Consider the following 13,925-nt stretch of genomic DNA (forward strand, 5'->3'; position numbering starts at 1 on the left):
GCAATTTGCACACGGAGGAATTTCATGATTTCACAACCTCACAGCATCGATGCTCTGACCAGTCAAATTCCCAAAGCATCAACCTGATGCTGTGTTGTATTTAAAATTAATATACACCATCAACATTTAAGCTATTAACATTTCTATATTTCAACAGCATGTAACAGACCAAGGTGATTTTTTTTTTTCCTGTTCCCAGTTTGATTCTGAGCTTTCACTCTAAATCTGTTAGGTTCTGTATGCTTCCTTCCAGATCCTCACCACCTAGCTGTCATTTAGTGAAGGTTGTTTTGCTAGCCTATGCAAATTAATTAACGACAACAATACGAGACTAGTAAAAGCAGATTCAGAGCTGTCTTTTGTCTGGCAAGGGAGTTTTTTAAATCCTCCAAACTTAGACTTTATACTAGTGCTAGGAGCGACCTGTGCCCCGACTTCAGCTTGGAAACCAAGCTCTGATCTGACAGAGAGTTCTGCAAGTTAATGCTGTAAATGGTAATTATATTTACTGTTATTAAAAAATAATAAAACTTAGACATCACAAACAGCGTGAAGGCCACCAAGATGCCCAAGCCTAGACAAACTCAAACAGACAAAGCAAAAGAAGTTGGAAAGTGTTTGCGTGGGGCCAGGATCGCAAAGTCACTTTCTCGACAGATTTCTCTTTTTCCTTTTCCCTCCCCGAAATTCCTCTTCGCGCTGACGGCACCAGAAACCCACCCACCCACCGGTCCTTCTACCCTGTTCGCCACAGACGACCCCGAAACCGCGACACGCATAGCTCCTCATCCCCGCCGGGCAGCGGGGGGCCGGGCCGGGCCGGGCTTCGCCGCACCTGGACCGGCCCCGTCTCCGCCTCCGCCGCCGCTACAAAAGCGGCCGTCGGAGGCCCCCAGACGCCTGTCGCGACGCTGTTTTCTACTGTCACGGAGCCTCTGCGGGGGGGTGGGAGCTTCACCGGTCCCCCACGCATGGGGGGCTGCCCTGGATATGCCCTTCTTGCCAGCGTCGCTCGGTTTCGCTCTACTGCTGTTGGCAGCCGTGGGAAGGTCCCTCCCTATGAGGCCGGTGAGTGCCGCGGAGGTGCCGCCGCCTGGTCCCGGTGTCCGCGCCGCTGCCCGGCCTGGCGCCCCGCAGCTATTCCTCTCCCGGCTGCGCGGGTACTGCTCTTCGCCGCGGTTCTCCGCGCCATGGGGCGGGACGCGGCTCCGGCTGCGCCGGGGGGAAAAGTTCGAAGTTACCGCCGGTGCCTCTTGGGTGCCAGCCGCAGAGTGGCCGCGGGTCGGTGCCTGGAGCCCCTGCGGGGGGTCTCGGGGCGGGGGCGAGTTTGGGTGAAGGCAAAGGGAGGGGAGGAAAGAAGCGGAGGCGCTGCTGCTGCGAGGACGTTGCCCTCGGGGTAACGCTTCCCCCCTCACGCACAGGAAATAACGCGCTCCTCTGCAATGTTAAACAAATCTCGTGTGTGGGAAAAACGGAATGGGGTTGTTGCCGGGAGCGTGGGGGAAAAGAGGGAGAGAAACCGGGTGGGAAGTCCCTTTACTAGACTGGAACAGGGATCGGTGGGTAGCGTCTGTCCCGGGCGGTTCGCCCCAGCGTTGCCTCCCTGAAACGCCGGCCAGGTGGAACGAATGAGGCTGTAGAGTTTTGCCCCCTCTTCCGCGGGAGCAGGCGAGGGGCTGCTTCTCGAGCCGTGCCGAGCCCGGAGCAGCGTTGAGCAGGGGAGGTGGCTTCTTGGGTAGAAGCTGTGCTACAGCCCGGACATGGAGAGGCTGGGAGAACAAAATGTAATTCCTTGTGAGGAGCATCGACAGGCCAATGGAAAGAGGGTGAGAGTGATGTAGGGTGTGATAGGCAGAGAAACCTGAATGTAGTTTGTTGGTGTTGAGGACAGCGGGTAAGAGATAGGTGAGAGAGGTGTTGGAGGTGACAGACAAAGGCATCCCGCTGTACCGAGTGCGAGGATGGACTTCGAAGCTGAGGTTGTCGGCTTCAGAGGTGAAGGAAGAGACAGTGAAGCTGATGGACCAACTTTAGTCTATGCAGCTTCTTTTCAGGTGCTATAAAACTTTATAAGGTTGCTGGTTTATACGGAATAGCACTAAGATTATCTCTTTTGCTCCAAACAAGGTGTAAGTCTGTAGGGTTGCTGTAGATCTGGCTTACTGGGGGGTTGGGTATTTTTGTTTCTCCTAATCGCGGCTATCTGGCCCATAACAGGCACAAGCTGCATCAGAGAAAATTGCAGTTGGGAAAATGTCTTCATTGTGAGGATGATCAAATACTGAAATGAAGACCCAGAGTTCTTCTGTCTGTGTAGGTGTTCATTATTTGACATAAGGCATTGAGGAGCTTGTACCAGTAAGCAAACTAATGATGGGGCTGCCAGAGGCAGAAAAAGTGTATTACCTTTCCTAGCAAAGGGATCTTCTTCAGCTGGACAGAGAAATAGGGATGTGAGAAGAAATAAGTTCAGCACTGTGGTCACCCTTTGACTTCAGTCCTTTATAGCCTCTTCTGACACTAGAGGGTCTTCTCTGACAACCTGAATGTAGCAGAGATAGCACAAAATACTCTGCTCAGTGTGAAGTGAAAGCATGAGACTTCTGCTATTGGGAGTCTTCTCTCAGGTTCAGTTCAGAGTAGTGTTAAATTTTAATATTTAAAGTAAGCTGAAAATAGTACTACTAAAGAAGTACTGGGTAGTAAAATCTGGGCAATAACCAGTTGCAGGGTCTTCTGCTTGAAATGGGCAAGACAGGCATGAGAGGAGAGTATAATGACTTGATACAGGGTTGGAGAAGGAAGTATTTTATTGATGCCATGACTACTATTTTACTTGGAACTTCCTTCTCTCTTCCCCTGACCCATCAAATGGGAGAAAGGGTATTGGGAAAACAGCAGAGAAGTATATAGATGGAAGAAAATTTTAAGTTTAGTGTTTTTAATTGAGGTGGTTCTGATTATTTGCTATCATCCTAAATGCAGGATGACTGGAAATTGCTTAATAGGTCTTCCTTACTGCATTGAGGGTAGTAAAATGACCAAGAGCTAGTAGCACATAGCTGTATTATAGAATCTTCTTACTAATGACAAGCTGGTGTCTTTTCCCTGCTTGTATTTGAGTGGCAGAGCTGGTGACAGAGTTGACACACAGCTGGTCATTGGTTCCCTACCATTCAGTTCTCTCTCAGATTTGTTTTTCAGTTTTCTATGTAGTCCTTCTGCTCAAAGGTTTGGTATGATAAGCTTGAAGAAAGTGGTTTAAATGTCAGTGAAGAGCAGACAGGAGCCATGCTGCAGTTCTTAATCAGGGGTTCTTCTCTTAAAACTTATCTGGTGCTTTCTATTCCACAGGCTACAATGTGAATAATCCAGACTCGTGGGTGGAAGTACAAACAGTGGAATTCAGTGGAAATGTTGCAGTGCTCTTGCTCTCCTCCTCTCTTGTTTCCAAAGTGCTCTTGTATGGCAATAGAAAAGTACTTAGATCGATATCAATATTAATTAGAGCATTTAAGTATTTAGGTAGGTGTATGTTATTGGTGTTCTCAATTACTATCAAGGCTTATTTAGATGCAGTTGCTAGTCAGTTCTCCAAACCAACAGTCAGCATGTCTTGTTAGGTTTCAGGTGCTAGGGGCACACATGGTTACTGCTATTTCCTCGTGATTCTGAAGCCTGCTGGTATTCCTTCTAGCTCTGCAGCGTTTGCTTCCTTAACCAGGGGTGTCTAGGATCTGGTATTTGTCTCAGTGTGCCTGCTTTGAGTCCTGATAAGCCATGATGAAAAAAATGTGCGTGGTTTCAAATGCGTTGTCCTTGATTACACAGATGTCACTGGGTGTTTGAATGTTCCAGCACAGGCTTGCACATGCCTACTTTGACTTCTGTTGTGTGTTCTAACTGAACTAAGGTTCCTGACTACTACTGTCCTGTAGATTTGTGTTCTTTAGAAGCCATTAGACTGGGAAAATGACTGAAAAACACAGGAAAGTGACCTGAAACAAGTGACTCTATGCAGAAGTGAGGAGGGGGGGGGTTGGACTGTATCTTGATTAGTTTGGTCTTCAGCTGAGCAAAACTCCCTCTGTAGTTAGTTTGGCTGAAGTTCTGCATTAGTCCTTCTCTTTCTCCATTTTCTGCTCCCTGAAACTTGCATAGAGGTGGTTTTCTTGTTGCCCAACTCTGAAAATCAAAATGTGCTGGACCAGTCTCAGCAGTGTGTACTGAGAATGATACAGAACGTCAGGACAAGGTCTGACAGTGTGACACTTTGCTGTGGTTATTATCGCAGGGCTCTTGGCTGGCTTCTAGGTAATTCTTTCCCAGGAATATGGCCAAGTACTTAATGTTTGTAGGCCACTTAAATTCCTGATTATATTAGTATGGTGTAAAACTTTAAATGACTTAATCTGTAATAGTACAATCATCTAAATTAAATCACTGTCCCAAATGCATAAAACAATGTGGAGGTTTTGTTGTTTGCTGTCTTTTAAGGAGCAACTCTAATTTTCTGGGGACTATATAGAGATAGTGACAGTGCGTGTGCTATAAAGCCAGGTGGCCTAACATACATAATCTGATTAAGCAAACTATAAAGAAGATACTTGTTTCTTGTAATATCCTAAACCTAATGGGGGTTGTAGTTGGAGAACATTTCAGGCTTAAGGAGCCTAGGATATCAGATCTCCAAGGGCTAAAGGAAAGGACTGTTCCACCCAGCAGATCAATGATTTGGCTCTTACTGTCATTTTAAAGCTCTGATGTCTGGTCCAGGCAAGTTTCAGTTCATTAAGCAGTTGTCAAGTCTTCCTGCCTTTGCTGTATTTTGAGTGCCATTACTGTAGCCACCCACCAAATTAGGCAGCAATCTGTAAGTATTTGATGTCAAGAGCAGTCAGATACAGCTGGGCATGGAAAGACATGCTTTGTGGCTGTACCACCAGCAAAGCATGTGTAACTGTTTTCTGTGGTGAGAATAACTTGTTCTTGAAGTGATGGAGCTTTGCAAAACTCACTCTTTCCCTCCAAAATTTGTAGTTCTGTAGCTGCAATCAAATTCAGTGAAACTGGGCCTAATAAAGCATAAACAGTTGTGTGCTGGCTGTCAAACAGATTTTTGAAGGTGGTATATCATATCCTGTTTCCATTAGCCTGTCAAACAGAATTGAGCTTGAGTTTGCTGTATTGATTGCCAGTTACTTGAGAGTACTACCCAGGAGGAGCTGTTACCTGTGAAATCACAAGGTCTTTACTAGTTTATAACTTGGTTTAGTCCTTTGGAAAACACTGTTTCCTTCTGCTATGTTGTAGTGGAGTGACAGCCATTATCTTTGTATTTGGATTCTTTCATTAAAAGCTTTTGTATCTTTCTGTGGTACACCAGTGTATGTACTGCTGCCAAGGCTGTCAACTCAAACTTCCTTGGAGCAGTGCATCTATTCAATTTGGTTGTGTTTTAAAAGTAGGTTTACACAATAGCAGGTATGTCTTTCCTATGGGGAAAAAAGTTATCTACTGAGTAGACAAAAGACCTTCTATTTAAGCCCTACAATGTGGGGCTGAATTAAAACACTGGGCAGAAACTCCTTTAATCGAAACATTTGTAATCTGATTACTCAAATGACCAAATTTAATGCATGCATCCAATGCTTCCCATCACAGAAGAGGGATAGGGTAAATGGTGTCTAGGGGTCTGTAGCTTGCCAAATGGAAGATAGACCCTTCAAATGTCACAGTCTAGTACAAAATGCAGCAAATTTGAACTTAAAATAGGTGAATATGTTTTGCTGGTGGTGGCTCAGCAGTATTTGACACTACTTTTGTTGTTCAGTATTGGGAACTGGTGTTTATAAATTGAAACCATAATGACTTATCTGCTGCATTCCAGTGAATGTGAAGAAACTTTGGTAATGTATATTGACCTTCAGGCCAAGTTGTAGCAGCAGCATTTGTGGTTTGTAAGCACAAGTGTGGAAAGTCTGCCTCTTCCACTGCTGAAGGCAAGTAAATGATTCTACTCCTGCTGCCATGAATGCAGACCTATGCAAATGGAAACTCTGCAGTTTTACTGGGACTTCAGGAGGCTTTACAGGCAGTGTTTCTGGGCTACAGTGTGTCAAATCTTTGTAGAGGAGGAGTGGATTTCCACCAGTTATCTTCCCCTTTATCCTTACAATCTTACCTTAACGAAGCAGCTGTCCAGTCTACATAAATGGCTTGCTATAACTTGCCAAGTGCAGGTGTGATAGCATAATCTCTTTTCCCAAGTGTTTAAATGAAAACCCTGCGAGCAGCTCCCCACCAAGTTCAAGTCTGGCTTCCTAATAGTCTCATAAATAGTGCAGCAGTGTATTGAAAAGACATGGACTTAGTTACCATTAATTGTTCACTCAAATTGAATAGAGGAAATAGTGGTTTACACATGTAGAAAAGAATAGTTCCTTCAGCTGATTGTTTTACTGACTACATCTTGTTGCTGTTTCAGTGTAATTGATTGTTTAATGGATTGCTGTTTCAGTGCAGTCTGGTATTGACTGCTGATTTTTCTTGCAATTGATTGCATTTCATTGTTTGTTCACCCTCTTGCCATCTTTTTCCTAAATTGTTTTATGCTGGCTTTCCTAATTACTGTATTGTTCCATCTTGTTCTCTGCTGCATATTGAGCTCATCTGTGTTCTCCTGTTGTGTCCATGCCTTGTCTCATGCACCTGCCCTGCTGCTTTCCCACTGCCTTCTCTGACTTGAGGACCATTTTTGAAACTTTGAATTCCTGCCTTACACTTGCTGTGTGGTTTTAGCTGTTTGCAGCTGTCCTTTTTTCTGTCGCTACTCGTGGGTATTCTGTCTGCTGCACTACAGGAGAAGTTCAGGAAAGTGAACCTGTTTTCTGGTTGTGGTTTGGAAGTAGCTTAAGAGTCAAGATCTATGTGGAAGGAGCTTTTGCAAATGTGTTATGGTTTGAAGAAATGAGATTATGGAGTTGAAAGTCCTCCAAGTACCCAAGAGGTGCTGGGAGGTGGACACGGAAAAGTGCAGTTGCTTATTTCATCCCATGATCCTGCATCTGCTTCCCTATATAAATGGGTATAACTTGTCTGTTTGCCCCTTCTCTCCCTGGGCATTGCAGCAGCTCCTATCTCTGCTTTGTGAGGGAGTAGGGATTTGAGCTGGCAGCTCATTTATTGCTGTGCAGTGTGGCCTGGGGGAGGAGGGAGCTGCTGCCTCCTGCTGCATTTAGTTTGGGGGGGAAGGAGCTGTCGGCCTGTTTGGGGGCATTGAGGGCTGGGGGCGGGGGAAGGTTTTTGGGAAGGTTCTGGACTAGTGAGGTTTTGGTAAGCCCAAGATGGAGAACTGGGCTGAGGTTGAATATGAAATTTGTGTATTTTGTATGGTTGTGGTGTGAGTAGTGCTTCCATTTAAATTTCCAAGCTCTTTCCAATCCTGTGTGGAGTGTTTTTCTTTTACTCCTTTGGGGAGGGGTAAAAGAGCTTCTGTCCACTCTTCACCATCTTCTGTTTCCATAGAGGGCAAGGGAGTATGAGTTAGCTTGCCATCTGAATACTCAAGTACTTTGTATATGTTGTCTGCCTGTTCACTTACTCATGCCTCTTACAATTTTCAAGACTGATTGCTCTAAAACTGCACTGCTGCTTTCCCCCTCTTCCTTCTGTGAAGCACTTCTTTGCCAATTTCTTAGAGAATGTCTTCAAGGAGGGCTGTGTGGATAGACATGTCTGCAGAGGACTGTCCTGTAAATCTTGCTCTCTAAGGCTTAAATTTCTGAATAGGACATTTTTAGTAACCCCTCTGACCTCTGTAGTTCTGGTGCTGCTCCACACATCCACTCTGTCTATGGAGCCACACCAACTGGTCTAATGTCAGGTAAGCCAAAACACACATCTGTGACCTAAGGGAACTAAGGGAACAGAATAGAATTAACCAAGTTGGAAAAGACCCTTGAGATGATCGAGTCCAACCTACGACCCAACAGTATCTAATCAACTAAACCATGGCACCAAGCGCGCCATCCAATCTCTTCCTAAACACCTCCAGTGATGGTGACTCCACCACCTCCCTGGGCAGCCCATTCCAATGGCCAATCACTCTTTCTATGAAGAATTTCTTCCTAACATCCAGCCTAAACCTCCCCTGGTGCAGCTTGAGACTGTGTCCTCTTGTTCTGGTGCTGGTTGCTGGGAGAAGAGACCAACCCCCACCTGGCTACAACCTCCCTTCAGGTAGGTGTAGACAGCAGTGAGGTCTGCCCTTAGTCTTCTCTTCTGCAGGTTAAGCAATGCCAGCTCCCTCAGCCTTTCTTCACAGGGCTGTGCTCCAAACCCCTCCCCAGCTTTGTTGCCCTTCTCTGGACACATTCCAGCAAGTCAACATCTTTCCTAAACTGAGGGGCCCAGAACTGGACACAGGACTCAAGGTGTGGCCCAACCAGTGCTGTGTACAGGGGCAGAATGCCTTCCCTGCTCCTGCTAGCCACACTGTTCCTGATGCAGGCCAGGATGCCAGCTTAAGGGATAACAGTGCTCTCATACATATGCTTCTCTACATGGGAAGAACTGTGCCCAGCAAGACTTGCACTGAATGTCTCTGGTGCTTAGCCAAATTTTATGAGAGTCTTTCTACACCAGGATGCTTTTGCCCAGCATGAGCGGTTTAGACTGTGACTTGCTCTTACATGTGGACAAGCTAAATGCAGGCTGCCTCCTGAGTGCATGCCATGTGTGCTTTCTGCAACCCAGCAGATTTATTTTTTTTCCCTCTCATGTGAAGGAGCCTAACTCAAAACTATGAGGTGAAGTAATGGCAGAGACCTTGCTCCCTTTGCTAGGTGTTTCAGGTCTGTTTTTCTGCTTTTGCAGGTGCCTGGTAGATGTTCTGAATTATTTGGTTAACTAACTATTTAGCTGTAGTGTGAAAGACTAGTAATTATTGCCTTTCAAACCTCATGGGAGAGACTCATATTCATGGTCTTCTATTATAAGATTCATTGCCTGACAGGCAGAGACTCCTGGCAATGCAGTAGCCTCTTCATGGATTTTCTTTGAGATGGTAATTGATAACTTTTTTGCACCTCTGATGTGTATGGACTGTTATACAGACTGAAGGAGTTGGGGCTGTTCAGTCTGGAGAAGAGAAGGCGCCAAGGTGACCTAATTGTGGCCTTCCAGTATCTGAAGGGGGCCTACAAGAAGGCTGGGGAGGGACTTCTCAGGATGTCAGGTAGTGATAGGACTAGGGGGAATGGAATGAAGCTGGAGGTGGGGAGATTCAGGCTGGCTGTGAGGAGGAAGTTCTTCACCATGAGAGCGGTGAAGCCCTGGAATGGGTTGTCCAGGGAGATGGTTGGGGCGCCGTCCCTGGAGGTGTTTAAGCCCAGGCTGGATGAGGCTCTGGGCAGCCTGATCTAGTGTGGGGTGTCCCTGACCATGGCAGGGGTGTTGGAACTAGATGATCCTTGTGGTCCCTTCTAACCCTGACTGATACTATGATACGGAAGAATTGCTGCAAGACATTCTGACATACAGAAAGGGCTTGGTGTTGTGGCTGTTTGGGCTGGGTGTCTCCAAAAAAGAGACAGTTGAGATTTCCAGTTGTCGTGGGTTGAAGTTTCCCGTTCACATTAACTAAGCACAACTAACTCAGTTGGAAGCAAACGGAAGCAAAAACTACACTCTACAATGGAGTGCAATGAATGTGTACAAAATATACAGTATTTACTATATTATACAGATATTTACAATTAGAAAATAGCATGAAAATCTCCTATACTCCCTCTGGTTTCCCAGAGAGCAGCAAAGCTGCTCCAGTGCCTTCTCCTGCTTAGTAAAAAGAAGGAATGTTAGGGGGCTGAAAAAACAGTGTTAGTGTTCTTATTTTTTCTCAAGGCTAGCCAGAAGCAGTTATGTTCTCCCCTGCAGAACAGCTAAGCTAGAGAAAAATCAAAGGAATGGGAATGGAAGTGAAATGTGAAAGATTGTTAGGGTACATCTGTGTCCATCCCACGGATTTTGTCCACTGAATTTATTTAGAATAATCTTTTGTTTTCTTTTTTACACCCAGTAGTAATTTATTTATTTTTTTTCTACTTTTCTGCTTGAAACCTGCTAATTTTAAAGGCATAGCCTAGAACTGCCACAGTGGATGGACACTGGAGATAGTGTGTTTATAAGGGTACAGGATTTATGGGTATAAATCTGTCTGCAAAGTTACTATCTTTCTTCCCTCTCTGCTCCTATGGTATCTGGTAGCAATGGGGAAGTGTCAGAGGCCACTTTGGCCTGAGTTTCCCTGCCCAAGCTTGGCCTGTCCAGGCCTAATGCCAGAGTAAAAAAAAAAAAAAAACGGTGGAGGGGGTGTGTGGTGTGTGTGTGTGTGCAGGCAATTCAGGCCTGACCAGCCTGAAACCAGCCTAGCAATTGGGGGGAAGAAAGAGCCCTGGGGTTTTGGGTGAACCCCAGATGGGAAGAAGGAAAGCATCGGGCTTTTGTTCTGGTGTAAAGGAACTTGTGCGATTAGATTGAGGATTTCTTTGAACTTTGTAGGCTTTGCTATGCTTACCACTATGCTTTGTCGTTTTGTAGTACAGGAATTGCTTTTCCATTTAAACTTTCCATGACTATCCAATCTGTGTGTGAGTATTATTCTTTTTCCCCTTTTGGAGCAACAGAGCAATCTGTCCTGCTCTGAACTAGGGCAGGTATACAGAAGTATTGGCATGCATTGGGTGGCTCACTTTATGCTCAGTTGGAGAGGGAAGATCAGGAAACTTTCAAAAGACTTTTTTTATAAGTTGCAGAATACTTTTTGAGTTACTGCTTTATGAAATTAATCAATGTACTCATTGCTATTTGATCTTTGTGTTGTTCAGATTGAGGTAGTGAGCCCCTTGGGAGCTGAAATAGTGTGGTGGAGCAAGGTAGCCGTCTGGTTTGGTAATTCCAGAAGCTTTTTGCCTTTATGGCTGGCTATAACTCACAGACTGATCATTGTGCTGAGCAATTTGGACCTGATGATCTCTTGAGGTCCCTTCCAACATCTAATGTACTGTGATACTGTGAATTCTATACACAGAAGTCCAAATTCTGCATGCTTTGGACATGGTGAGAATCTGTTGTTAGGCATTAGGATGTGAATTTTTTTTATCATGTTTCAGTAGGTGACACTGAGTAGAAAGCCAAAGTTGGAAGAGATTAGCAGCATCTAGAAAGGTAGCAGCCTGCCAGATAGTATCACTAGAGGTGCTACTGCTGTTGTGGAAAGAATCAGACCCTTTGGGGAAAAAATACTACATTTCCACATAAGACACCTTTTAAAAGCATTGTGGATGCTGGTACAGCTATGTGTGGGTTATGAATAAGATAGTCCTGTCTCACTGCATCAGTGATACTGGGTTAGGGCAATCATAGAGTTGTTAAGGTTAAAAAAGACCTCTAAGGTCATCAAGGCAACTGTTGACCTAACACCACCATGGCCAATAAATTATGTTCTGAAGTGCCACGTCTACTTGTTTTTTAATGCCTCCAGGGGATGGTAACTCCACCACTTCTTTGGGCTACATATTCCAATGTTCAACCACCTTTTCTGTAAAGATTTTTTTTTTTTTTCCTAATGTCCAGTCTGAACCTCCCCTGGAGCAATTTGAGGCCACTTCCTCTCATTCTGTTGCTTGGTACTAGAGACTGGCCTGCACCTCACTACCGCCTCCTTTCAGGTAGTTGTAGAGGGCAATGAAGTCTCCCCCAGTCTCTTTTTCTCCAGGCCGAACAACCCCAGCCCTCTCAGCCACTTCTCGTAAGACTTGTTCTCCAGACCCTTCACCATTTGCTTTGGCCTTCTCTGGACATGCTCCAGCAACTCCGTATCCTTGCTGTAGTGAGTGGCCCAAAACTGAATGCAGTATTCAAGGTGCAGCCTCACCAGTGTTGGGTACAGGGGTACAATCACTTCTCTACTCCTGCTGGTCACACTGTTCCCGATACAGGCCAGCATGCATTTGCCTTGGCCGCTTCAGCATACTGCTGATTCATGTTCATCTGGCTGTCAACCAGCACCCTCAAATGGTTTTCTGCTGGGCAGTTTATCAGTTACTCTTCCCCAAGTCTGTAGCATTGCATAGGGTGGTTGTGACCCAAGTCACAGAACCCCACACTGGGCTTTGTTAAACCTCATACAAATGACCTTGGCTCATTGATCCAGCCTGTCCAGGTCCTTCTGCAGAGTCTTCCTACCCTCAAGCAGATCAGTACTCCCACCCGATTTAGTGTCGTCTAAAGACTTACTGAGGGTGCACTCAATTCTGTCTTCCAGGTAATTAATAAAGATGTGAAGGTGAATTGGGCCCAAAACTGAGCCATGCAAAAATCCCTATCTTCCTCCTTCAATCTTATTCTTCCCAAATAATAATATTGTGATATCCAAAGCTAGTTATACAGAATTAACAAAGCTTTTAGTTTTTTACCCCTTGAGATGGAAAAAATGGAGGTGTGGTGTTTGATCTGAATTATTTGAAACAGCTATTGGTCTTTGCTTTTTTTGACAGGTTCTGTGGTGTCCTCTGATGTATTGCCCTTCACTGTTTCTCAATGAAGACAAATTCATCAAGTGCCATTTGAAAGCCATCACTCTAAGAATAAAGATCTCATTCCTTTTGAACTCAGTGGTGCTTTAAGGAGAGTACGTTCTGGGGGAAAAAGGATGCTTTTTGTTGTTTACAGTGACACTGCATAATTATAAGTTGCACAACAAAAAAAGATGTATTTGTAGTGGACTTCTTTCAAAACCCCAAAATCTTTAATATGTAGGACTTCTCATATGAAATATGAAGTGTCACAGGGATATTATGGAAGACATTCAGGTATGAAGGTGGTCAGAAAGATCCTGTTCAAACAGTATTTCAATAAACTAAATTCCAACACATTTAGTGTTGATAGATGTGTTTTAAGCATAGAAAAGACTAGCATAGAGTAGAATAGAATTAACCAGGTTGGAAGAGACCTTTGAGATTGAGTCCAACCTATCATCCAACACTATCTAATCAACTAAACCATGGCAACAAGCAGCCCATCCAGTCTCTTCCTAAACACCTCCAGTGATGGTGACTCCACCACCTCCCTGGGCAGCACATTCCAATGGCCAATCTCTCTTTCTGTGAAGGATTTATTCCTAACATCCAGCCTAAACCTCCCCTGGTGCAGCTTGAGACTGTGTCTTCTTGTTCTGGTGCTGGTTGCCTGGGAGAAGAGACCAACCCCCACCTGGCTACAACCTCCCTTCAGGTAGCTGTAGACAGCAGTAAGGGCTCCCCCGAGCCTCCTCTTCTGCAGGCTAAGCAACCCCAGCTCCCTCAGCCTCTCCTCATAGGGCTTGTGTTCCAAAGCCCTCCCCAGCTTTGTTGCCCTTCTCTGGACACATTCCAGCAAGCCAACATCTTTCCTAAACTGAGGGGTCCAGAACTGGACACAGGGCTCAAGGTGTGGCCTACCCAGTGCTGTGTACAGGGGCAGAATGACCTCCCTGCTCCTGCTGGCCACACTGTTCCTGATGCAGGCCAGGATGCCATTGGCCTTCTTGGCCACCTGGGTACAGTGCTGGCTCATGTTCAGCCTACTATCAACCAGTACCCTCAGGTCCCTTTCTGTCTGGCTGCTCTCCAGCCATTCTGACCCCAGCCTGTAGCACTGCATGGGATTGTTGTGGCCAATGTGTAGAAGGCGGTACTTAGATGTGTTAAATCTCATGCCCTTGGACTCCGCCCATCTGTCCAGCCTGTCAAGGTCCCTCTGGAGAGCTCTTCTATCCTCTAACAGATCAACACCTGCCCCCAGCTGTTGATCTGTTAGAGGGTAGGAGAGCTCTGCATTCCTTTAGTAGATCTCAGCACTCCTGTTTGTTAGTTGAATTTAGCTGA

General features: G+C 45.4%; 1 protein-coding gene across 1 annotated transcript in view; it reads left to right on the forward strand.

The window, feature by feature from the left end:
- The first annotated feature begins 934 nt into the window (after positions 1-934).
- The window catches only part of GLP1R (glucagon like peptide 1 receptor), a 110,930-nt gene continuing 97,939 nt past the window's right edge, over positions 935-13,925 (forward strand). Inside the window, exon 1 of the mRNA XM_054162513.1 lies at positions 935-1,068. Coding sequence (XP_054018488.1) covers positions 991-1,068 — 78 coding nt within the window. The 5' untranslated portion in view covers positions 935-990. The remainder of the gene's footprint in view (positions 1,069-13,925) is intronic.

Source organism: Dryobates pubescens, chromosome 6, assembly GCF_014839835.1.
Source record: "Dryobates pubescens isolate bDryPub1 chromosome 6, bDryPub1.pri, whole genome shotgun sequence".
In the NCBI taxonomy this organism is placed as follows: domain Eukaryota; kingdom Metazoa; phylum Chordata; class Aves; order Piciformes; family Picidae; genus Dryobates; species Dryobates pubescens.